This window comes from Salmo salar, chromosome 22 (genome assembly GCF_965601325.2).
Source record: "Salmo salar chromosome 22, fSalSal1, whole genome shotgun sequence".
Lineage (NCBI taxonomy): Eukaryota > Metazoa > Chordata > Actinopteri > Salmoniformes > Salmonidae > Salmo > Salmo salar.
The window spans coordinates 30720027-30747345 of record NC_138312.1 but is presented as its reverse complement, the minus strand read 5'-3'; the positions used below and the strand labels follow the sequence as shown (position 1 = coordinate 30747345).

General features: G+C 45.8%; 1 protein-coding gene across 2 annotated transcripts; it reads right to left on the bottom strand.

Moving 5' to 3' along the window:
* Nucleotides 1–2086: 2086 nt before the first annotated feature.
* Nucleotides 2087–27319, bottom strand: b4galnt1b (beta-1,4-N-acetyl-galactosaminyl transferase 1b). Of its 2 annotated transcripts, NM_001165331.2 has the most exons (12): nt 27130–27319; nt 17387–17479; nt 16611–16833; nt 16308–16484; nt 15899–16005; nt 9094–9131; nt 8802–8982; nt 8571–8663; nt 8245–8432; nt 7851–7991; nt 4754–4991; nt 2251–4227 (listed from the first exon to the last, which is right to left on the bottom strand). In NM_001165331.2, exons 3-12 carry the CDS (start codon nt 16823–16825, stop codon nt 4010–4012), a joined length of 1596 nt encoding a protein of 531 aa, NP_001158803.1. In that variant the 5' UTR covers nt 16826–16833; nt 17387–17479; nt 27130–27319; the 3' UTR covers nt 2251–4009. The 2 variants fall into 2 exon arrangements, with proteins under 2 accessions (XP_082823451.1, NP_001158803.1); XM_082967325.1 differs by lacking the exons at nt 17387–17479; nt 27130–27319 and having other exon boundaries at nt 2087–4227; nt 16611–17380.

The following is a 27319-nucleotide window of genomic DNA, read 5'->3' as shown; positions in this document are numbered from 1 at the left end:
TCATTGTCCTGTTGAAAAACAAATGATAGTCCCATTAAGATGGGATGACGTATCACTGCAGAATGCTGTGGTTGCCATGCTGGTTAAGTGTGCCTTGAATTCTAAATAAATCACAGACAGTGTCACCAGCATAGCACCCCCACACCATCAGGCCTCCTCCTCCATCCTTCACGGTGGGAACCACACATGCAGAGATCATCCATTCACCTACTCTGCGTCTCACAAAGACACAGCGGTTGGAACCAAAAATCTCAAATTTGGACTCATCAGACCAAAGGACAGATTTCCACCGGTCTAATGTTCATTGCTCGTGTTTCTTGGCCCAATCAAGTCTTTTCTTCTTATTGGTGTCCTTTAGTAGTGGTTTCTTTGCAGCAATTCGACCATGAAGGCCTGATTCACCCAGTCTCCTCTGAACAAACATGGGAGTAATGCTTCACTCTTTGATATGCCACATCAATATTTTACTCACCAATCAGCTGGCATGCTCCTTCTCCTTCTTTTGACTCATCACATACGCTGCTGCTACTGCTTATTATCTATCCTGTTGCCGAGTGACTTTACCCCTACCTATATGTACATATCTATCTCAATTACATCAATTAAATGGGCTCTCAAGTGGTGCAACGGTCTAAGGCAGGGGTCTCCAACCCTGTTCCTGGAGAGCTACCCTCCTGTAGGTTTTTGCTCCAACCCCAGTTGTAACTAACCTGGTTCACCTTATCAACCAGCTAATTATTAGAATCAGGTGTGCTAGATTAGGGTTGAGTTGAAAACCTACAGGACGGTAGCTTTCCAGGAACATGGTTGGAGAGCCCTGGTCTAAGGCACGGCATCTCAGTGCTAGAGGTGTAACTACAGACACTCTGGTTCGAATCCAGGCTGTATCACAACCGGCCTTGATTGGGAGTCCCATAGGGCGACACACAATTGGCCCAACTTTGTCCGGGTTTGGCCGGTGTAGGCCGTCATTGTAAATAAGAACTTGTTCTTAACTGACTTGCCTAGTTAAATGAAGGAGAACAGTGGGTTAACTGCCTTGTTCGGGGGCAGACAACAGATTTTTACCTTGTCAGCTCAGGGATTCGATTCAGCAACCTTTCGGTTACTGGCCCAACGCCCCATATGTAGCATATGCAGCTGCTCAGCCATGGAAACCCATTTCAGTTATTGTGCTGACGTTGCTTCCAGAAGCAGTTTGGAACTCAGTAGTGAGTGTGGCAACCGAGGACAGACAATTTTTACGCACTTCAGCACTCGGCGGTCCAGTTCTGTGAGCTTGTGTTGCCTACCACTTTGTGGTTGAGCCGTTGTTGCTACTAGACGTTTCCACTTCACGATAACAGCACTTACTGTTGGCCGGGGCAGCTCTAGCAGGCAGAACTTTGACCAACTGACTTGTTGGAAAGGCGGCATCCTATGACGACGCCACGTTGAAAGTCACTGAGCTCTTCAGTAAGGCCATTCTACTGCCAATGTTTGTCTATGGAGATTGCATGGCGGTGTGCTCGATTTTATACACCTGTCAGCAATGGGTGTTGCTGAAATAGCTGAATCCACTAATTTGAAGGGGTGTCCACATACTTTTGTATATATAGTGTATCTCTCAGATATAGGACAGACACTTTTTGGGGGGACTATCTGTTGTTCCATGTACTGAATCTGTTATTAAATGTGTTTCTTTGGGCTAATAGTAGTAACGGCAAAAACAGTTGCGACCCACCATAAGGTCTGAGCGATGAAAAAACATACCCACTTCAAAGAAAAATACAAAATGTATTAATAAAAACCTCTTTTCCAAAGCATTTAACTGGGCACAGACGTCAATTCAACATTCATTCCACTTTGGTTCAACGTAATTTTATTGAGATGGCGTGGAAACAATGTTGATTCAACCAGTGTGTGTGCAGTGGGATGTGACCAATTTTAAGAAATGTTCTGTATAGTAATAATTTGTAACAATGCACCACAAAATTGCATCCTGCAACCCACCTGGACTCATGCAGTGACCCAAAAGTGGGAACCGCTGCACCAGAACACCCTCTTAAATGTTGCCTAAAATAAACACAGTACCATACATCAGCTGTATTTTTTATCAGAGACTTTATAATCATGTTTAAATGAAAACAGTCTGATAATGCAGAAGGTTGTCGTGATGATAGTTGTCAGGTTGGAAAGACTCAGACCCGTGGTTCTAAGGTGAAGCAAGCAGAAAAAATACAACCGCCATCATCATCATCATCATCATCAGTTGAACAATGGAAATCACTGTCCAAATCCCTTCAACTACTTAACTTCAGAGAGTGTGGAATTCAATCAAACCTGTCATTAAGCAGTGTCTTTGTTGACAAACTACTGCCCCTACTCACATGCAGAACACTTCTCATTCTGAAAACAGGAAGCATCTGCTTGGGGAGTCTAGGTGGTATTAGTCATAGATTCCCATGGAAGAGGAGCTACAGTGCTGTGTAAATAGGCTACTGCAGTCAGGGTTCAATTGAACTGAGATCTCACTTAGTGTTAAATATCCCCTTTCAGGAAAGACAAATTTAAATCTGGCATCACCCAAAATTGTATCTGTTTTAAAATATTCCTCTATTCAAAAAGGACAAAATAAAAAGTGATCTAATGTATCACTGGCACCTTGGGGCATTTCATAACAAATGACAAAAAACTATTTGTAGTTTGATTTTAAAAAGCACTATTCTGATGCAAGGGTGCCATCTAGTGGTCATGACACACAATAACATTATGTGATCCTGCTGTCAGGTTGCATGGCAGAGGAACTGTAAGTATAAAATGTTTTGCTGCCTTGGTACTTCGGTGTGACTGTGACCCTTGCTTTATCATTCATATCATCTCTCTATAATGTGTCATCCTAACATTGTGTCTCCCCAACCATTTCCTTTAGTGTTCTACTCATTCTTACAGCGTTTCAACTCTCTAAACTCAAACTGTGCCATTATTCTGTTAGTGTGTGTTTATTTCCATGTAGAATTGATAAAGAAATAGAGAGACATGCACTTTGTTCAAACTAACCCTTCTGTTCGAGGTAGCATATGAAAATGCAATTAATCTCACCTCCCATTCAAATGCGTGCATGGACAGAAGCATTCCTTATTATGATGCTTGGAGTATAAAACAGAGTGGGATCGACCCTAGATAGACAGAATGCACTAGACCAGGTGAAACAGGGATATTATTCCTGGGTTAGATCCCAGACCAGATGGATGAGCATCATTCTCCTCAAGCATGGGCCAGTCAAGGGCGACACAGAGGTTTCAAACAAAATTATCATTCAACACCAAACCACCTGGGAAACCATTGGCACAGACACCCATGGAGAATTAGCCACACATTTAGAGTCTTGAATGTGTTCATTGTCCGGGGTTGGAAAGGGAGCACCCATGCGTTGTGTCTCTGAAGGGGTTGTCACATGCTGAGAAGTGTCCTCTCTACTGAATGACTGTCAATCCTCATCCTCAGTCCCCCATGGTCCCCACAATCCTCATTTGTCTGACCCATAGAGTTCAGTCCAGCTCAAACTGTATAGTGCAAAGGGAAGGACAGAGTACACATACCTCTGATCGCTTCATAACAGTATGGAAACTCGTTCACCTCATTTAGTCCTGTGAGGGCGTAAGGCTAATTCAGCATGTCTTTGATCTCTTTCCTCAACAAAAGGACTCGGTGGCGACTTGTCAGATAAGATTTGAGGCACAAAACACACATATATCCCTTAAAATTATCTCAAACTTGAGTTTACAATCAAGAGTACACAACTGAAGAGAAATTATGATTAAGTTAATAGAAATGACAGTTTTGCTCTGTTTGAATGACAATCCCTCTAGAGTGAAACAAGCAAGGTCGATTTTCAAGGGGATGTGTGTAATGTGGTTGTCTAAAATCTTATCCGATTGGACACATTGGGTGAGAGCTTCTTTGGCAACTCAGAAAGAGCATGAATCTTGAACGAGAGGAGAAACGACAGGTTAACAAAACAGGGAATTTAATTGTGAGTCAAACACTGGAAGCGGTTCTTGAAATAGAGGAGGCCGTTTTTGGTGTGTGTGGCGTCCGAGGAGGCTGGTGGGTAACGGAACTTGGCATACGTCTTGTCACTCTCTGATTGGCTGACCCAGGGAAGCTTGATCTTGGTGGCGTGGTTGACGATGACATCATCACAGGATCCCACGTGAAGCGAGCCGAGGCCATCGATGAAAAACTCTGTGACAAGGGGTCAGAGCAAAAGGAAAGAGGTTCGTTTTTATGCTTTAAGGGAACTTAAAGGGATACTTTAAGGGAACTGAAAGTATCACACAATTTATATGTACAATTTATATGTACATGCAACTAACAAACATTTGAGAAGAAGCTATTTCGTTCCCTTCTTGAGATTTTTGATACATAATTAATTAATGACTATTCAGACTGGTTTTGAAGAACTGTTACCTATATCACTTTCTTCCAAATGTAGATGGTGCAGCTCAGGGGTTAAATTGTGAATTCGGACATGGAGGAGCCCAATTTAGAGGGTTTTGGATCTGGGTTGAGCCAGGGTTGAACACAAGTTATGCCAAGATTAAGGTTTAGGGTTAGGGTACTCTTATCCTACTTTCTATCCTACTCCTCTTTGGACTCATAAGGTGCAGGTGCAGGCTCCGCGTAGCACTGACTACATTTGACTACTGGTACAGCTGATGTTATGGACAGGCACACTCTGTGTGGTGCTGGGGTTTGGGTCTGTACTCACCCAGGTGGGCCACTCTGGCCAGACGGGGGTCAAAGCCCACTTGCTGGACCTTGTCTGTGCGGGCCAGGAAGAAGTTGATGACCCCGTCCGTGACTACGCAGTTTGGAAAGCCCTGGATGATGTGGTGGAAGCCCCTCCGCATATGCAAGCAGTCACCCTCCTCCTCCCCTGGCTCAATGGAGATGGTCTGCCTGTAGGTGGCAGTGTAGCCAGTGGCCTCCCGCACTGCACCACCCACCTAAATCACACACACACAGTGCATAAAACACAGATACAAATGTGCATATAAAGAATGCATTAACTGATTCTGACACACATACACACAAAAAACATACAAAGCATTTGGAAAGTATTCAGATCCCTTGACTTTTTCCACATTTTGTTACGTTACAGCCTTATTCTAAAATTGATTAAATCGTTTTTTCTCCTCTTCAATCTATATACAATACCGCATAACGACAAAGCAAAAACAGGTTTTTAGACTATTTTGCTAATTTATTACAAATAAAAAAATACGTAAGTATTCAGACCCTCTACTCAGTACTTTGTTGAAGCACCTTTGGCAGTGATTAAAGCCTTGAGTCTTCTTGGGTATGACGCTACAAGCTTGGCACACCTGTATTTGGGGAGTTTCTCCCATTTTACTCTGCAGATCCTCTTATTCTCAAGCTCTGTCAGGTTGGATGGGTTCGTCGCTGCACAGCTATTTTCATGTCTCTCCAGAGATGCTCGATCAGGTTCAAGTCCGGGCTCTGGCTGGGCCACTCAAGGACATTCAGAGACTTGTCCCGAAGCAACTCCTGCTGTGTGCTTAGGGTCGTTGTCCTGTTGGAAGGTGAACCTTCGCCACTGTGTGAGGTCCTGAGCACTCTGGAGCAGGTTTTCATCAAAGATCTCGCTATACTTTGCTCCGTTCATCTTTCCTTCGATCCTGACTAGTCTCCCAGTCCCTGCCACTGAAAAACATCCCCACAGCATGATGCTGGCACTATGCTTGACCATAGGGATGGTGCCAGGTTTCTTCCAGACGTGACGCTTGGCATTCCGGTCAAAGAGTTCAATCTTGGTTTCATCAGAAGAAGCAGAGAATCTTGTTTCTCATTGTCTGAGAGTCCTTTTGGAAAATTCCAAGCGGGCTGTCATGTGCCTTTTACTGAGGAGTGGTTTCTGTCTAGCCACTCTACCATAAAGGCTTGATTGTCTCGGAGCTCTACGGACAATTCCTTCAACCTCATTGCTTGATTTTCTCTGACATGAACGGTCAACATTGGGACCTTATATAGACAGGTGTGTGCCTTTCCAAATCATGTCCAATTAATTGAATTTACCACAGGTCGACTCCAATCAAGTTGTAGAAACATCTCAAGGATGAACAATGGATACAGGATGCACCTGAGCTTAATTTCAAGTCTCATAGCAAAGGGTCGGAAAACTGATTTCTGTTTATTATTTTTTTAAATTTGCAATTTTTTATTTAATCAATTTTATTAAAAGGCTGTAACGTAACAAAATGTGGAAAGTTTAGGGGTCTGAATACTTTCCGAATGCACTGTATACTATTGTCAGCGTGTGTAAAAGAGGCGAAGTCAGGTGCAGGAGAGGAGCGTGATGTAAACAGGCGCACTTTATTAAAGTTCCAAAACGAGAGCACAACATAAATCAAATGCGCTCAAAAACACGGAACATAACAAAAGTAAAGCGTGTAAAAAGACGCCACAGCAACAGGAAACAATTACACACAAAACATGATGGGAAACAGAGGGTTAAATACAAGTAGATTGATTGGGGAAATGAAAACCAGGTGTGTATGGAAACAAACAAAATGGAGCGCCGATGGCTAGAAAGCCGGTGACGTCGATCGCCGAACGCCGCCCGAACAAGGAGAGGAGCCGACTTCGGCGGAAGTCGTGACAACTGTGTACAAAACAAACATTAGGGGTACTTCCAATTGTCTGACTGAAGTTGATATTGAGTGCATGCTGTAGTGATTTGATATACGAAATCAGAAGGAAACCGATGGAAACAGTTGGATCCTTGATCACGTCATCTTTCCAAAGGACATAATAAACAGACAAAACTAAAATAAGAACCAGAAAACCGAGAAGTATCTTCGTCCCATGTTTGTCTGTCTGTGCTTTTGGGGTCCAAAGAAAGAAGGGATTCAAAGTGTCCAGCAGACCAGCTGCTGACATGTGTAACCCATAGACTCCCCTCTCAAGAGTTGGAGTCCCAGTCTATGGTACACAAGAGGTCTATTCTATTCCCAGAGCACACAGTAAGTCTCTGAGCGGGATTCAGGCTCCAGCCAAAACACCCTTCACCCTCAAACAGACACACACAGATCATTCATTACAAGCCTTATGTGTGGGTGTCAGCTTTTGTGGCTTTTGTGCTAGGATTGTGTGCATGTGTGACGTGTGTGTGTGCGTGCATCCATGCCTGCGTGTTTGTGTGAGTTTGTGCACACGCGCATGACTAATATTGCTGTGGTGTTCATGTATTACAGAGCAAAAATATGCCTGTATGCATCAGTGAAGAAGAGAGGATGAGAGAATGGAAGAGTCTGTTGAGAGATTGTTTTCTTCTGTAAGTAGAAAACAAGGCCGGGATCCAATCTTATCACTCTTGTAGACAACGCAGCTTTTAAAGGCAATGTTAGATGATAGACTGGATGTGGCTAGCAAGGAATGCCTCCTCCTCATTTGTCATCTTCAGAAGACAGCTAACATAATTTCTTTCAATACTCTTTTCATGATGTGCTGTAAATCAAAATGATTTTTAAACTTTCATTTAATAACTCATGATAAGTTGTGTCTGTCTGGCAAAAGGACTGAAATGTTGATTATGTTTCCTCATGCTAGCCAAGATGGAATGTGGTGAATCGTGTAGGTGCTGTTTTTGGCTCTGTAGAGTAAATCCCAGTGAGTAACCAACACGTTCTGAGTCCAGAGAAAGCTTCTGAACTGGATTCGACTGTTGCACAGAAAGTGGACCATTGTTGAATTATTGGAACTAACGCTCAAAGTATTTGAACGATTTTATGTGATATTTGAACCCAGGTCTACAATACAGTATGGCAATGCCTGTGCCCCCTCACCAGGTCCAGGGTAGTCCTCTCCAGGACGTCCACAAGTTTCTCCAGCTTGGTGTTGGCCGTGAAGATGAAGTCATCGTCCACCCACAGCACATACTTGGTAGTCACCTGGGAAACGGCTAGGTTCCGTCCTGCAAACCAGCCCTAGTTGTTGTGACACAGAGAACAGGATGTGGCAAAGAGGAAGCAGAAGCAGCGAAAGGGCAACTAAGAAAATCACAGACAGGACTTTTTTTCAAGACAGTTTCTTTCCAACTTTTTCACTTAAGGTCATCTGTCAAGGATCATTTAAGCAAACAATGTTGGTGTTAGACACATTTTTGACTTGACAGGTACACGTACACTGTATCCCATCCCTTACTTGCAAATAGAGGCAGTAGTGTTTAAAAAAAGAAACCTTTCCAAATGGCATGATGTAATGTTCGATGTAGGGGCCAGAGACTGTCTTTGGGTTTTCACTGTCATCAGCGATTACTATGGTGACAGTGGAATAGTATTTTCGCACACTGTCGATGAGATCTTGGAGCTTGTCATAGCGCAGGAAGGTTTTGGTTGCTATGGTAACAAGGGCACTGATGTTGTATTCTAGAAGGGGGACAGAGAAAGACAAAAAGTTAGGGTATTTGACATTACATACTGTACTGTACATTGATCTATTTTTTGTTGTTGTAAGTGTTGTGCTGTTGTAACAGATACAGTCAGCCGTTGTGTTTGTCAGCATACCCCCTTTGGGTCCCGTGTTGTAGAGTTTTGGAGTTACACCATGACGGACCTTGATAGTAAACATGGCTTGGTGACCCTCTGTCTCAAACTGCACTGAAAGACACAGCAAGAGTATTTCCAACCTCATTACCACAAATATTTTACAGATGTTATTTGGCATAGGACTTTGATAATGGACACAACACAGAAATAAGTAGTACACAGCAGAAAGACAGGCGTGTCTGGCCTCACCTGTGTCTGCTGTACTAGGGTGGAACAGTGTGTTGGTGTAGGTGACAAACTGTAGCTGCCGGTTCAGATTGGACAGCAGGCTGCTGGTCAGGGTCATGCGCATCTCCCCATCACCTTTGACCTTTACCCCCTCAACCTCCGCTGCCACGTTTAACGTTCCCAGGGTGGAGGTGAAGTTGACCTGAGAAAGAAAAAAATTAAGAGGGAGACAGAGAACAAAGAAGACAAGGACCAGACAGATGGAATAGTATTGGAAATAATAACTCAAACCAAATGTTATTGGTCTACTTACTGTGTACAGCTCTCTGGGATGGTCTTGTACTGCAAGTCCTGAAAACATATGACATCAATTTACTGGCATATTTGATGAAGGTGTTGGATGTTTATCCAATCCAAATTCACCACATCAATTGTCAGCTAGAGTAAACACTATTTCTCTGTTGTGCAACAAAACACTATTCTCTGCTCTAAAACAGCCATACAGTGCAGTAGGTTGTCATGGTAGTAATAGTGGTAATGGTAGAGATACTAGCTGTCAGTGGTTGCAATAATAGTACTAACACTGTAGTAATAATAGTGTTAGATTGTTAGAACACCTATTGTCTGTCACTTTAAAAGACAATGAGTTTTACCTCCAAATACCCCGATGAAGACTGATTGAGACCAAAACGTTGGTGAATAAGATCAGCATCGAGATTACCGTTGTGCTGGGGTTTTTCTTATTTTTAACATTGTTGTAATAGGACAGTCTCCCTGGATTGGTAACTTGATAAAATTACACTTGTCAAGGTATGCTTCCCCTATTTTGCCAGGTTTCCTGATGAAGGTCGGCTGACCGAAAGCTCAGCCACAATTAAAGAAATTTGCATCTGACTGGAAGTGTGCAGAGACGTGGTCCTGTTTCTCCAGTCAATAATCAGCTCAGGGTGAGCAGTAGATTTTACCTGTTATCGCCAGGTTTCCATTATAAATTAGGCTTTAAATATCAAGGGACCTACAGTCCATTCAGAAAGTATTCAGACCCATTCTCTTTTTCCACATTTTGTTACTTTACAGCCTTATTCTAAAATGGATTATCAATCTACACATAATGACAAAGTGAAAACAGGTTTGTAGACATTCTTGCTAATTTATAAAAAATAAAAAATACCATGTATTCAGACCCTTTGCTATGAGACTCGAAATTGAGCTCAGGTGCATCCTGTTTCCATTGATCATCCTTGAGATGTTTTTACAACTTACCACAGGTGGACTCCAATCAATTGGACATGATTTGGAAAGGCACACACCTGTCTATATAAGGTCCCACAGTTGACAGTGCATGTCAGAGCAAAAACCAAGCCATGAGGTTGAAGGAATTGTCCGTAGAGTTCCGAGACAGGATTGTGTCGAGGGCCTTCTGGGGAAGGGTACCAAAACATTTCTGCAGCATTGAAGGTCCCCAAGAACACAGTGGGCTCCCTCATTCTTAAATGGAATAAGTTTGAAACCACCAAGACTCTTCCTAGAGTTGGCCACCCGGCCAAACTGAGCATCGGGACATGACCAAGAAACCGATGGTCACTCTGACAGAGCTCCAGAGATGGGAGAACCTTCCAGAAGGACAACCATCTCTGCAGCACTCCACCAATCAGGTCTTATGGTAGTGGCCAAACGGAAGCCACTCCTCAGTAAAAGGCACATGACAGCCTGCTTGGAGTTCGCCAAAAGTCCCCTAAAGACTCTCAGACCATGAGAAACAAGATTCTCTGGTCTGATGAAACCAAGATTGAATTCTTTGGCTTGAACGTTAAATCTGGAGGAAACCTGGCACCATCCTGACGGTGAAGCATGGTGGTGGTAGCATCATGCTGTGGGGATGTTTTTCAGCGGCAGGGACTGGGAGACTAGTCAGGATTGAGGGAAAGATGAACAGAGCAAAGTACAGAGAGATCCTTGATGAAAACCTGCTCCAGAGTGCTCAGGACCTCAGACTGGGGTGACGATTCACTTTCCAACGGAACAACGACCGTAAGCACACAGCCAAGACAACGCAGGAGTGGCTTCGGGACAAGTCTATGAATGTCCTTGAGTGGCCCAGCCAGAACCTGGACTTGAACCCAATCAAACATCTCTGGAGAGACCTGAAAATAGCTGTGCAGCGACGCTCCCCATCCAACCTGACAGAGCATTCCATTTTTTTACATTTCTAAAAACCTGTTTTTGCTTTGTCATAATGGGGTATTGTGTGTAGATTGATTAGATTTGTATTTATTTAATCCGTTTTTGTCCCGCACCACTACATGGAGTCAGCAGGAGCTGACACGCTCTCCACGTCCATGGAGGAGCGCGTACAACATCATACCACCGTTCTCCACCGTCTCGGGACTGCCATGGATCAAGTGATGGCAACGATGGAGAGGTGGGAGAGGGGTGGTCTGCCTACCCCTGCACCCACCGTGTACCAACCTACACCATCACCTGAGCCGGCACCATCCGGGCCCAGCGGTATTCGGCTCGCGCTCCCGAGGGAGTACGATGGGACGGCTGCCGGGTGCAAGGGTTTTCTGCTCCAGCTGGAGCTGTACCTGGCAACCGTTCACCCGGCTCCTTCGGGAGGGGAGAGCGTGAACGCCCTCGTCTCCAGCCTGTCCGGTAAAGCTCTGGAGTGGGCCAACGCGGTCTGGGAGGGACCAGACTCGGCAAGGGACAACTACCCAGAGTTCACCCGCCTCTTCCGGACCATGTTCGACCATCCCCCGGAGGGGGTGAGCGTCTGTTCCATCTGCGGCAGGAGACGAGGAGTGCTCAAGACTTCACGCTGGAGTTCTGGACCTTGGCCGCCGGCTCGGGGTGGAACGACAGGGCCTTGATTGACCACTATAGGTGCAGCCTACGTGAGGACGTCCGCAGGGAGCTAGCCTGCAGATACGCTACCCTCACCCTGGACCAGCTAGTGGACATGTCCATCAGGTTGGATAACTTGCTGGCTACCCGCGGGCGTCCGGATAGGGTCCTGTTGGTTCCACCCCCCAGCACCTCTGCTCCAACCCCCATGGAGTTAGGAGGTGCTGCAGCGAGGGCGACCGGAGGAGGAGCCACCTCCTGCACCAGATGTGGTCGGAGAGGGCACACTGCCGACCGGTGTTGGAGGGGCTCGTCTGGGAGTCGAGATGGCAGGCAGAGCACTGTTCGGACACCCCAGGTGAGTCAGCACCAGGCTCACCCAGAGCCCCCTGTTGGTCACATGTATGTTTTGATTTCTTTCCCTGAGTTTTCTCCTCATTCCCAGCATAAGGCGCTAGTCGATTCAGGTGCAGCAGGGAATTTTATGGATCGTGGTTTCGCACATAGGTTAGGGATTCCCCAGATTCCGCTGGACAAACCATTTCAGGTGCACTCCCTAGATAGTTGACCATTAGTTTCAGGGGTGGTCAGGGAGTCCACGGCTCCACTGGACATGGTTACGCGGGGGGATCATGAGGAAAACATTTTCTTCCCCTCATTGATTCTCCTGTGTTTCCGGTGGTGCTGGGGATTCCCTGGTTGGCCTTTCACAACCCTACTATTTCGTGGCAACAGAGGGCTCTAAAGGGGTGGTCAGAGGAGTGCTCAGGCAGGTGTGTGGGAGTTTCCATCGGTGCAACGACGGTGGAGAGTCCAGACCAAGTCCCCACTGTGGACATTCCCCCCGAGTATGCCGATTCGGCTATCGCCTTCTGTAAGAAGATGGCGACCAAATTACCACCCCATCAACGAGGGGATTGTGCAATAAACCTCCAGGTAGACGCCACACCCCCCAGGAGTCACGTGTATCCCCTGTCACAGGAGGAGACGGTGGCTATGGAAACATATGTCTCTGAATCTCTGAGGCAAGGGTACATTCGGCCCTCCATGTCACCCGCCTCCGCGAGTTTCTTTTTTGTGAAGAAGAAAGGAGGAGGGTTGCATCCGTGCATTGACTATTGAGGTCTAAATTCGATTACGGTGGGGTACAGTTACCCGTTACCTCTCATCGCTATGGCAACGGAGTCATTCCACGGAGCATGCTTTTTCACAAAATTGGATCTCATGAGCGCGTATAACTTGGTGCGTATCCGGGCGGGAAATGAGTGGAAGACAGCATTTAGTACCACATCCGGTCATTATGAGTACCTCGTCATGCCGTATGGGTTGAAGAATGCTCCAGCCGTCTTCCAATCCTTTGTAGATGACATTCTCAGGGACCTGTATGGGCAGGGTGTGGTGGCTTATATCGATGACATCCTGATATATTCCGCTACACGCGCCGCGCATGTGTCTCTGGTGCGCAAAGTGCTTGGGCGACTGTTGGAGCATGACTTATATGTCAAGGCTGAGAAATGCGTGTTCTTCAAACAGTCCGTCTCCTTCCTGGGGTATCGCATTTCCACATCAGGGGTGGAAATGGAGTGTGACCGCATTTCGGCCGTGCGTAAATGGCCGACTCCCACCACGGTGAAGGAGGTGCAGTGGTTTTTAGGGTTTGCCAATTACTACCAGAGGTTTATCCGGGGTTTGGGGCAGGTGGCTGCTCCCATTACCTCACTGCTGAAGGGAGGGCCGGTGCGTCTGTGGTGGTCGGCTGAGGCGGACAGAGCTTTTGATCGCTTGAAGTCTCTGTTTACCGAGGCTCCCGTATTGGCTCATCCGGATCCCTCTTTGGCATTCATGGTGGAGGTGGACACGTCCGAGGCTGGGGTAGGAGCCGTGCTCTCACAGCGCTCAGGCACGCCACTGAAGCTCCGCCCCTGCGCTTTCTTTTCGAGGAAGCTCAGCCCGGCGGAGCAAAACTATGACGTGGGGGACCGGGAGTTGCTAGCTGTCATAAAAGCGCTGAAACTGGGGAGACATTGGCTCGAGGGGGCGAAACACCCTTTCCTCATCTGCACTGACCACCGTAATCTGGAGTACATCCGGGCGGCGAGCAGACTGAACCCTCGTCAGGCAAGGTGGGCCATGTTTTTCACCAGATTTAGATTTACAATCTCGTATAGACCAGGTTCCCAGAACACTAAGGCAGACGCACTGTCCCGTCTGTATGATACGGAGGAACGGCCCATCGATCCCACCCTCATTCTTCCGGCCTCTTATCTGGTGGCGCCGGTGGTGTGGGAGGTGAATGCGGACATCGAGCGGGCATGTCGTTCGGAGCCTACTCTGCCTCAGTGTCCTGCGGGACGGAGGTATGTCCCGCTTGGTGTCCGCAATAGATTGATTTGGTGGGCGCATACGTTACCTTCCTCTGGTCATCCAGGCATAGATAGGATGGTGCGAAGCCTTAGGGGGAAGTACTGGTGGCCCACTTTAGCAAAGGATGTGAGGTTTTATGTTTCCTCCTGTTCAGTGTGCGCTCAGTGCAAGGCTCCTAGACACCTGCCCAGAGGGAAGTTACAACCCCTCCCCGTTCCACAGCGGCCTTGGTCACACCTATCGGTAGACTTCCTGACCGATCTCCCTCCTTCCCAGGGGAACACCACGATCCTGGTCGTTGTGGATCGGTTTTCTAAGTCCTGTCATCTCATCCCTTTGTCCGGTCTCCCTACTGCCCTACATACTGCGGGGAGGCCCTATTTACTCACGTCTTCCGGCACTACGGGGTGCCTGAGGACTTAGTTTCTGATCGGGGTCCCCAGTTCACGTCCCGGGTGTGGAAGGCGTTCATGGAGCATCTGGGGGTCTCGGTCAGCCTGACCTCTGATTTTCACCCGAGAGTAATGGGCAGGTGGAGAGAGTGAACCAGGATGTGGGTAGGTTTCTGTGGTCGTATTGCCAGGACCGGCCAGGGGAGTGGGCGAGGTATGTTCCATGGGCAGAGATGGCCCAGAACTCGCTCCGCCACTCCTCAACGAACATTTCGCCTTTTCAGTGCGTGTTGGGGTATCAACCGGTCCTGGTACCATGGCATCAGAGCCAGACCGAGGCTCCTGTGGTGGAGGATTGGGTACAGCACTCGAGGGAGACCTGGGAGGCCGTCCAGGAGCACCTCAACCGGGCCGAGGGCCGGCAGAAGATGAGCGCTGACCGCCACCGCAGTGAGGCCCCAGTGTTCACGCCTGGGGATCGGGTCTGGCTCTCGACCCGAAACCTGCCCCTCCGCCTGCCCTGCCGGAAGCTGGGTCCGCGGTTTGTGGGGCCATTTAAAGTCCTGAGGAGGATAAACGAGGTGTGTTATAGGTTACAGCTCCCCCGTTATTACCGTATTAACCCCTCGTATCATGTGTCTCTCCTCAGGCCGGTGGTGGCTGGTCCGCTTCAAGAAACTGAGGTGCAGGAGGTCCCTCCACCCCCCCGGACATCGAGGGGGCCCCGGCGTACACGGTACGATCCATACTGGATTCCATGCTGGGTGCCGGTGGGGGACGTCTTGGATCCATCTCTGCTGAGTGAGTTTCACCGCCTCCATCCGGATCGCCCTGCACCTCGTCCTCCGGGTCGTCTTCGAGGCCGGCGTTGGCGCGCTGCGGGAGCCGCGCGTCGGGGGGGGGGGGGGGTACTATCACGACTTCCACCGAAGGTGGCTCCTCTCCCTGTTCGGGCGGTGCTCGGCGGTCGTCGTCGCCGGCCTACTAGCTGCCACCAATCCCATTTTCCTTTTTGTTTAGTTCTGTCTGGTTTTTCACACCTGTGTTTAGTTTAGCTGATTTCGGTGGGTTTATATTTCCCCGCTGCAGGTTAAGCTGTGTGTGGGATTATTGCTGTATTATGCTTGTAAGGGGTGCGTGCCTGCACCACGGGATTTGTTTTGTTTATTACGGTATGTGTTTACCGAGGGCATTTTGCTCAGTAGTTTGAGGAGTCGAGGTTTCTCCTCCGTGTGCGTAATTCCTTCCCTGTGGGTGGAAACGACGTTAGTGCGGTTTTCCTATTGTGTTTGTGTTGTACTTTCGGGACCGCCTGAATAAACATTGATTACCCTGGAACCTATCTGCTCTCCTGCTCCTGATTTCCTACACACACCCCTCCTCGAGAGGCGTTGTTACAATTTTAGAATAAGGCTGTAACGTAACAAAATGTGGAAAAGGTCAAGGGGTCTGAATACTTTCCGAATGCAATGTATGTCAAGGTAAAATAAAACTAATCTTTGTTATGGGTCAGACCTGGGATGAGGATGGTTTTGAGCGGCCGTACTTCCATCCCCTGTGTTGGGTACTGCAGAGGATTGTTGGCCTCGGCCACGATGAGCATATCTGCAGGAGTCTGAGACCTGTAGGGGGCAGATACACACCAGTTTAATAATCAGTACTCAAAGCTATTACAGCTAGACTAAAGCCTCATGAACCCTATTTGGCCTATATGTTTAGAAAATTGGGTAATGTTGAGCCTAACCCATCTCCTTCAAAAGACCTACAGCAAGTTTAACCTAACCCTAAGAATTTCAAAGCTTGGTATTTAATCACATGAAATGACAAACGCAGCAACTTCCCCTAGGGTAAGGACTACCTACGATGATATATGGGAAGTCCTTCCCTTTCAGTTCTGTGCTGGTGTACAGTCCTTTGCTCTCACCTCATCTGGAAGCCCTGGTACTCCTTGGCCCTTCGTTTCTTCATCTCGTCCAGCTCAGAGGCCTCAAATGCAGTGTGCATGGGGTGTGCCGACACCCGGGGGAACAGCAGCTGGGCAAAGGGCAGGTTCATGCCCCCAGTCTCACCTTCACACACACACCCGTTACGTGCCAACAGACTGGAGACAGACGGAAGGGATGATAGGACTTCATCAATCAAATGACAATGAAACATGATTTCCACCACATCATCAGCTTATTGAATCAGAATGAATCATTTCAAAGGCCTTATATCAAATACTGACCCTGCAACACTCTCCTTCACGCGATAGGGGATGTTGGCAGATCTGTGGTCTGGTTCTGGGAACCTCTCCTCCAGGTGCCTCTCTACTGCAGGCCCTGGTCTCTGCCAGACATCCACGGTGGTGTAGGCCCGGGTGGGCCAGGAATGGAGGAGGGCCACCACCAACAGCACCGACGCCACAATGGCCAACAACACTGTTTTCCTTAAGGAACGCATCCTAAAAACTGTCACAGCACATAAGGACAAACAGGAGATGTGCTGCGGTCACCACCTGCTTGGGCGGCGAAGCAAAAGTCCAACAGTATGTGACCATATCTGAGGTGACAAGATTATTTTATTTGATTTACTTATTTATTTCACCTTTATTTAACCAGGTAGGCTAGTTGAGAACAAGTTCTCATTTGCAACTGCGACCTGGCCAAGATAAAGCGTAGCAATTCGACACACAACAACACAGAGTTACACATGGAATAAACAAAACATACAGTCAATAATACAGTAGAACAAAAGAAAACAAAAAAAGTCTATATACAGTGAGTGCAAATGAGGTAAGTTAAGGCAATAAATAGGCCATGGTGGCGAAGTAATTACAATATAGCCTAATTGCTGGATGAATTGAACACTGCCATGATTCGGTTATATTCAGCTACAGTAAATGGCAGCTTACAGTATCACATGAAATCTGATTTAACACTTTCTAAACAACTTGAATTTGTTATGCAACAGAAAAAAAACATGTCTGGCATCCATTACAGTAAAAGAGAGCTGGTATCATACCCTACTGCCTGTATCCACTCAGAGAGAAGACGTCTCCTGTCGGCCATTGGATCCCCCAAAATCCCATAATGAACAGCTAAGGACTTTCCCCATCTGTAAACAATAACACATAAGTTATGTTTATTCAGTAGGATACCTGAGGTAACTTCTAATTTCCAAGGGCACGGTATTAATGGACCAGTGAAAAATATGAATATTGGTAAAAATAATAGAGGGAGGGGAGGAAACTGCGACATGCAGGTACAGCAAAGGTAAGGATGTTTAGCAGATATGATGGCCTTTCATGATGGAGCTGTTAAATGAATGGTAGTGATGACGGTTGTGTTAACAGCAGATAAATGCTGAGCAAAGTCTAGGGGGAAAGAAGGCTCTATTTAAGTACGACAATTAGAGCCAAGGGAGATAAAACTTGTCTTGTTGGTGATTTGTTTCATGATAATTCCCAGTGTTAAGATAATCAAACAATTCTATTGACTCAGTTTTAAAGCAGGCACACGAGATCGCTCAAGGTTGTAGTAAGTTCAGTAAACTATCACCTTCCTTTGGAATATGCATCTACTGTAACGACATTCCACTTCTGACACAAATGCAGTGAATTCAGGGGTCTCAACAACTATCATTGAAGCAGAATTCATAGTTTACAGCTGCAGAGCCACACCCACAATAGTTCACCAACTGATTATGACATATAGGCTGCGTTTACACAGGCAGCCCAATTCAGATCTTTTGCAAATTAGGCTGTGTTTACACAGGCAGCCCAATTCTGAGCTTTTTGCCACTAATTGGTCTTTTGACCAATCAGATCAAATTATTTAGCCAATAATTGGGCAAAAGATCAGAATTGGACTGCCTGTGTAAACACAGCCTAATTTGCAAAAGATCTGAATTTTAAGTACAGCCTTATTTGCATATCTGATACCTGTCTGATATTTTACCTAATGTGTAAACAGAAAGAAAAAAAACACATGGAGTTGGATCTTTTGACATCCGATTTATACCACCTCCAATTGGCTGCTTTTACAGAGGCGGATCAATTTTGATTATCTTTTCACTAATTGGTATTTTGACCAATCAGATCAGCTCTGAAAAAGATCTGATGTGAAAAGATCTGATGTGATTGGTTAAAAGACCAATTAGTGGAAAAAATATCAGAATTCGGCTGCCTGTGTAAATGCAGGTACAGTTGAAGTCGAGCGTTTACATACAGTTAGGTTGGAGTCATTAAAAAACGTTTTTCAACCACTCCACAAATGTCTTGTTAACAAATTAGAGTTTTGGCAAGTCTACATCTACTTTGTGCATGACACAAGTCATTTTCCCAACAATTATTTACAGACAGTTTCACTTATAATTCACTGTATCAATTCCAGTGGGTCAGAAGTTTACATACACTAAGTTTACTGTGCCTTTAAAACAGCTTGGAAAATTCCAGAAAAGGATGTCAGAAGCTTCTGATAGGCTAATTGACATCATTTGAGTCCATTGGAGGTGTACCTGTGGATGTATTTCAAGGCCTACCTTCAAACTCAGTGCCTCTTTGCTTGACATCATGAGAAAATCAAAAGAAATCAGCCAAGACCTCAGAAAAAAATGGTAGACCTCCACAAGTCTGGTTCATCCTTGGGAGCAATTTCCAAACGCCTGAGGGTACCACGTTCATCTGTACAAACAATAGTACGTCAGTATAAATACTATGGGACCACGCAGCCGTCGTACCGCTCAGGAAGGAGACGCGTTCTGTCTCCTAAAGATGAATGTACTTTGGTGTGAAAAGTGCAAATCAATCCCAGAACAAGGGCAAAGGACCTTGTGAAGATGCTGGAGGAAACAGGTACAAAAGTATCTATATCTATATAGTAAAAAGAGTCCTATATCGACATATCCTGAAAAGCCACTCAGCAAGGAAGAAGCCACTGCTCCAAAACCGCCATAAAAAAGCCAGACTACGCTTTGCAACTGCACATGGGGACAAAGATCGTACTTTTTGGAGAAATGTCCTCTGGTCTGATGAAACAAAAATAGAACTGTTTGGCCATAATGACCATCGTTATGTTTGGAGGAAAAAGGGGGAGGCTTTCAAGCCAAAGAACACCATCCCAACCGTGAAGCACGGGGGTGGCAGCATCATGTTGTGGGGGTGCTTTGCTGCAGGAGGGACTGGTGCACTTCACAAAATAGATGGCATCATGAGGTAGGAAAATTATGTGGATATATTGAAGCAACATCTCAAGACATCAGTCATGAAGTTAAAGCTTGGTTGCAAATGGGTCTTCCAAATGGACAATGACCCCAAGCTACCTTCCAAAGTTGTGGCAAAATGGCTTAAGGACAACAAAGTCAAGGTATTGGAGTGGCCATCACAAAGCCCTGACCTCAATCCTATAGAAAATGTGTGGGCAGAACTGAAAAAGTATGTGCGAGCAAGGAGGCCTACAAACCTGAGTTACACCAGCTCTGTCAGGAGGAATGGGCCAAAATTCACCCGACTTATTGTGGGAAGCTTGCGGAAGGCTACCCAAAACGTTTGACCCAAGTAAAACAATTTAAAGGCAATGCTACCAAATACTAATTGAGTGTATGTAAACTTCTGACCCACTGGGTATGTGATGATAGAAATAAAAGCTGAAATAAATCATTATCTCTACTATCATTCTGACATTTCACATTCTTAAAATAAAGTTGTAATCCTAACTGACCTAAAACAGAGAATTTTTACTAGGATTAAAAGTCAGGAATTGTGAAAAACTGATTTGGCTAAGGTGTATGTAAACCTCCGACTTCAACTGTATGTACATCCGAATCCTGATACAAACCCAATCCTCCAAATGCAACCGCTGTCTGGATGCTCAGATCAGATTTATTTGCTCTGAAGTGTTTTTATTTAGCACCCTGCCGTTTTCATGACAACCACCCTAAAATTGAAAGGAACCGTGAAAGGAAATAAGCATTGTATCTGTGTACTACTTCAGAGGATATATCAGTGTGAATGTGCAAATATGATATGGGTCACATGAAAAACTTAGTGTGGACAGTCAGAAAAAAATTACAGATATAGAAAGAAAATCAGATTTGGGTTCTTCGGTTGTCTGTGTAAACACAGCCATACAAGCCTCATTTAATTGGTTCATATGAGGCTCGGAAGTCATAATCGTCTGTCAGACTATCATGTCTGTGGCGGTGAACTATGTTACCAAGATTTCCAGTATTTTTAATAATGAGATATGCACCTTGATTTCGAAGAATATGACATGAATACCTTCACGCAATTACTACACCTATGTAAGGTACTTTATCACAACCAAATAACAAATAGTTTCAAATCGTGTTCAGAAAACATAATGTTGCTCTCATGTGGAATGTCATTCATTGAGCATTACATACTGTTTCATAGAAATCATGTACTATTTGCATGTGAAAATGTCATGGTCATGGAACACATTTGCACCATTGTTTATGTCTTTGTTGGTGACCCACTCTTTGAGGATATCCACATCTTACAGAGTGTAGCTTTAAACAATAGTACAACGTTGCACCGTTCACATTCAAACAAAGGACATGCAAATATTCCTACTTTGTGGTACCTTGACCCGTCTTACTTATATACATAAGGGCTGTAAAGTAAGTAGCCTGACCCCTTGCATTAGGCATAGTACAATCCCCAAAAATAGATATAGTCTATCAAATTAAAAACAGTTCATACCTATTTGTGCACTTTCAATGCAGATAAATAAGTCAGGTGCATTTCATTGACAATTACATTTGTCAGATATGGACATGGAGACCAATGATGTCATATAGAGTAACCAGCCACCCACTGGTCATTTATTTCTGTGATCATTATCACAGAGGACACTGATTTCCCTTCAGACTATAGCTGTACTGATTCATTTGGTTGGAGTGTATGTAGGGGGTTGGGAGAGTGTGTATATGGGGTAGGGAGAGTGTGTATAGGGGGTAGGGAGAGTGTGTGTATAGGGGGTAGAGAGAGTGTGTATAGGGGGTAGGGAGAGTGTGTATAGTGGGTAGGGAGAGTGTGTATAGTGGGTAGGGAGAGTGTGTGTAGGGGTTAGGGAGAGTGTGTATAGGGGGGTAGGGAGAGTGTGTATAGGGGGTAGGGAGAGTGTGTGTAGAGGGTAGGAAGAGTGTGTGTATAGGGGGTAAAGAGAGTGTGTATAGGGGGTAGGGAGAGTGTGTATAGTGGGTAGGGAGAGTGTGTGTAGGGGTTAGGGAGAGTGTGTATAGGGGGTAGGGAGAGTGTGTATAGTGGGTAGGGAGAGTGTGTGTAGGGGTTAGGGAGAGTGTGTGTAGGGGTTAGGGAGAGTGTGTGTAGGAAGTAAGGAGAGGAGATGGATCACCATCACATCCAAGCACCATACTGCAGGTGAGGTGAGAGTTTTTCTTGCTCCAAGTCCTTTACCTCACAGGGTAGAACTTAGCGAGAGGGGGCTGAGTGGGGATGCCCAACCTGCCTTTAGTGTGGTCAATAGGAAGAAATCAATATAGGTAAAAGAACATTCGAAGAGGGTCAGCACTAAGCAACTACTCAGCACTCATAAATCACACGATGCCCTACCCTGGCGACCTGCAAGGAGTTCAACCCACTGTATAGAACCTAATGCTTGTGTCCAAAGCAACTCCTGTTTTCATAAGGGATGGACATTTTAATTAAGACTATTAAAGTTTTAATGGCCTATGGAGTGGCACAGCGGTCTAAGGCACTGCATCGCAGTGCTAATGGCGTCACTACAGATCCGGGTTTGATCCCGGGCTTTATCACAACCAGCCGTGATCCGGAGTCCCATAGGGCGGCACACAATTGGCCCAGCGTCGGACGCCTGCAGGCATCAGTTGAACGGTCGTCAGTTGAACGGTGTTTCCTCCGACACATCGGTGCGACTGGCTTCCGGGTTACGCGGACGGGTGTTAAGAACTGTGATTTGGCGGATCATGTTTCGGGGGGACGCATAACTTGACCTTCGCCTCCCAAGCCCATTGGGGAGTTACAGCGATATCGAAATTGGGGTAAAATACAAAGGTTTTAGTGTCCTAAACGTTCATGCATGTCACTTGGGTTGGGTACTAATTATTTCTCTAACATTTTTCAAACATATTACATATATTAGATAGCCCGCATCAAACACACTTACAGATACAGTGCATTCAGAAAGTATTTGGACCCCTTGACTTTTTCCACATTTTGTTACATTACAGCGTTATTCTAAAAATGTATTAAATTACATTTTTTCCTGATCAATCTACACACAATACCCCATAATGACAAATTGAAAACAGGTTTTTAGAAATGTTTGCTAATTTATTAACAATATAAAGCATAAATACCTTATGTACATAAGTGCCCTCACCTCCTCCCTGTAGGCTGTCTCGTCATTGCTGTTAATCAAGCCCACTACTGTTGTGTCGTCTGCAAACTTGATGATTGAGTTGAAGGCGTGCATGGCCACGCAGTCATGGGTGAACAGGGAGTACAGGAGGGTGCTGAGCACACATCCTTGTGGGGCCCCAGTGTTGAGGATCAGTGAAGTGGAGATGTTGTTTCCTACCTTCACCACCTGGGGACGGCCGTCAGAAAGTCCAGGACCCAATTGAGAGGGCGGGGTTGAGACCCCGGGCCTCAAGCTTAATGATGAGCTTGGAGGGTTCTATGGTGTTGAATGCTGAGCTGTAGTCAATGAACAGCATTCTTACATAGGTAATCCTCTTGTCCAGATGGGATAGGGCAGTGTGCAGCGTGATGGCGATTGCATCATCTGTGGACCTGTTGGGGCAGTATACAAACTGAAGTGGGTCTAGGGTGGCAGGTAAGGTGGAGGTGATCCTTGACTAGTCTGTCAAAGCACTTCATGATGACAGAACTGAGTGCTATGGGGTGATAGTCCTTTAGTTCAGTTATCTTTGCCTTCTTGGGTACAGGAACAATGGTGGCCATCTTGAAGCATGTGGGGACAATAGACTGGGCTAGGGAGCGATTGAATATGTCTGTAAACACACCAGCCAGCTGGTCTGCGCATGCTCTGGGCCAGCAGCCTTGCGAGGGTTAACATATTTTACTCACATCGGCCACGGAGAAGGAGGGGGGGGGGGGGGGGGGGGGGTGTGCAGTACTTGTTAGCAGGCCGCAACGGTGGCACTGTATTATCCTCAAAGCGGGCAAAGGTGTTTTGTTTGGCTGGAAGCGTGACGTCGGTGTCCGTGACATGGCTGGTTTTCTTTTTGTAGTCCATGATTTCCTGTAGACCCTGCTACATACGTCTCATGTCTGAGCCGTTGAATTGCAACTCCACTTTGTCCCTGTACTGGCATTTCACTTGTTTGATTTCCTTGCGGAGGGAATAACTACACTGTTTATATTCAGCCATATTCCCAGACCTCTTTCCATGGTTAAATGCAATGGTTCGCGTTTTCAATTTTGTGTGAATGCCGCCATCCAGCCACGGTTTCTGGTTAGGGTAGGTTTTAATATTCACAGTGGGTACAACATCTCCAATGCACTTCCTTATAAACTCACTCACAGAGTCAGCGTATAGATCGATGTTGTTCTCTGAGGCTGACTGGAACATGTCCCAATCCGCGTGATCAAAACAATCTTGAAGCGTGGATTCCGATTGGTCAGACCAGTGTTGAATGGTTCTAGTCACTGGAACATCCTGTTTGAGTTTCTGCCTATAAGACGGTCGAGCAAGATCACGTCATGGTCGGATTTGCCGAAGGGAGGGTGGGAGAAGGCTTTGTATGCATTGCGTAAGTTAGAGTAGCAGTGATCGAGTGTATTACCTCTGCGAGTACTGCAATCAATATGCTGATAGAATTTAGGTAGCCTTGTTCTTAAATTTGCTTTGTTAAAATCCCCAGCTACAATAAATGCAGCCTCAGGATATATGGTTTCCAGTTTACATAGAGTCGAGTGAAGTTCCTTGAGGGCCGTCGTTGTGTCTGCTTGAGGGGAATGCACACAGCCATAACAATAGCTGACGAGAATTCTCTTGGGAGGTAATATGGCCGGCATTTGATTGTAAGTAATTCTAGGTCGGGTGAGCAGAAGAACTTGAGTTCCTGTGTGTTATGATTACACCATGAGTCGTTAATCATGAAGCATACACCCACTCTTCCACTTTCTCTTCCCAGAGAGGTGTTTATCTCTGTTGGCGCGATGCATGGAGAAGCCTGGTGGCTGAACCGATTCCGACAACATATCCCGAGAGAGCCATGTTTCCGTGAAACAGAGAATGAATGTTACAATCTCTGTTGTCTCTCTGGAAGGCAACCCTTGCTCTAATTTCATCTATCTTGTTGTTAAGAGACTGGACATTGGCGAGTAGTATACTCGGGGGCGGTGGGCAATGTGCACGTCTATGGAGCCTGACCAGGAGGCCGCTCCGTCTGCCCCTTCTGCGGCGCCGTTGTTTTGGGTCGGCTTCTGGGATTAGATCCATTGTCCTGGGTGGTGGTCCAAACAGAGGATCCTCTTCGGGAAAGTCGTATTCCTGGTCGTAATGTTGGTAAGTTGACATTGCTCTTATATCCAATTGTTCTTCCCAGCTGTATGTAATACGACTTAAGTTTTCCTGGGGTAACAATTTAAGAAATAATACATAAAAAATCAAAATACTGCATAGTTTCCTTTGGACTCGAAGCGAGGCGACCATCTCTGTCGGCGCCATTTTGCTCGGAACACAGCAGGTTTTCTCCAAAAAGCCGGGCCGCACGACCATCATTGAACACCATGTTTCTTACCTGGCCCGGGGATACGGTACAAAAGAGGCCAAACTTGATCCCCGAGGCCCGAAGGAAGGCCGTGACGCAGGAAGTGAAGGCTATGTTGAGGATGGGGGTCATCGAAGAGTCCCACAGCGCATGAGTTTGGTGCCAAAACTGGCAGTGCTGGACTCGCTCAGGCAAGCTGGGTTGACAGCAAACCCCAAGAAATGCAAGCTAGTGCTCGGGAAGGTGGAGCACCTGGGGTGTTTGATCGGACGGAGGAACGTCAAGCTCCAGGAGAGGAAGGTCCATGTGGGACGTGACTGGCCCGTTACACGCACCAGTCCTTCCTGGGATTGGCAGGATACTACAGCCGGTTTATCCCCAACTTTGCGGCTATAGCCTCCCCCCTTACCGTTCTAACCAGGGCCCGCCTCCCGAAAACAGTGAAATGGACGGGGACGAGATCGAAGCGGGGTTCAGGAGCCTGAAGGAAGCTCTGTGCTCCCATCCACATCACTAAGGACTGAACATGGTCCACAAACACCAGCACAGTCTTGAAGAGGGCACGGCAGAACCTCTTCCCCCTCAGGAGACTGAAAAGATTTGGCATTGGCCCTCGGATCCTCTAAAGTTCTACAGCTGCACCATCGAGAGCCTATTGACTGGCTGCATCACCGCTTGGTATGGCAAATACACCATCCTTGACCGCAAAGTGCTACAGAGGGTGGTGCGGACAGCCCAGTACATGGATGTCTGGGGCCGAGCTCCCAGACATCCAGCACCTCTATTTCTGACACACGTTTACACTCATCATTTGCTGCTGCTAGTCTGTACTTTATTTTACTCTTATTATTATCTATCCTGATGCCTAGTCACTTTACCCTTCCTTCATGTACATACAGTGACAAGAAAAAGTATGTGAACCCTTTGGAATTACCTGGATATCTGCATAAATTGGTCATACAATTTGATCTGATCTTCATCTAAGTCACAACAATAGACAAACACAGGTTGCTTACACTAATAACACACAAATTATTGTATTTTTTCTTGTCTATATTGAATACATAATTTAAACATTCACAGTGTCCTGCAAAGATGACTGCAGAATTCTCAATGAGGTTTAGAAGAATCCTAGCGTGTCACATCAATATTTACAAAAATCTCTGGAACATGCTAACATCTCTGTTGACGAGTCTACGATACGTAAAACACTAAATAAGAATGGTGTTCATGGGAGGACACCACGGAAGAAGCCAATGCTGTCAAAAAAAAAACGTTTACATGCAAACGCAAGAACAGGACGGCTATAATAGTCGATGGGTTAAACAGAATCAAAGAGTTGGATGAACAAATGTGAGTTGGTTGTAGCCTGTATCCGTGCCAGCGCCATGTCTAGTAGTGCTGTATGTGTCCCTCCCGACTAATGTGTGTAATGCTTATTTTGCCTTTCCAGGACCCGTAAAAATGTTGGATTTATTAACTGCAGTTATCGACAGGCTTATGTTTGAGTATCTCATCCTTGCGCTCCGTTATTCTTCCTCTGATGCAATCCATTGCGCAAACTATGAAAAACACACTATGTTGTCATTCAGATCTAATCAAATCTAGACCAATTTCAGGTCAAAGCACGTCGATGGACAGAATTGAGATATATGATTCAGCCTTTCTCAGAGGCCTCTGAATTGACCGGGTGCGGTTGGTGTACATAGACAAATGATACAGGTATACTTGTTTATAATAATGTATATTTTCTTAATACAAATTAAATATGGCAGCAATATACTCGTAAAAGGTCACCAACGCCTCTAATGATATTTAACAAGCTATAATTAGGATATATCTTATTCTGAATCAAAGCCTCTAATTCGCACATAACGTAGATACATGTTTTGAAACAATTATCTATTTGCATGACTGTTTCAAGTTAAGTGGGAATGCAACTGATAAAATCCTCAATAATAATCCATCATAAGAAAATCATAGGCCTTTCATGAATATTATAACCTCAAAATAAATCGTACCTTGACGTCTCCACCAATCAGATTGTCCTTTTGAAATTGCCACCAATATGCTTAAAATGCATGGGTAAAATATTGTTGTTAAAAATCTGGTTACATTCCACTTATGTGAATCCGGCAGTAGCACTGTTTTAATTCCGATAGATGATATGCTTAATCTCCCTGCATGCAGCACAGTGCTGTGCGCCCACGC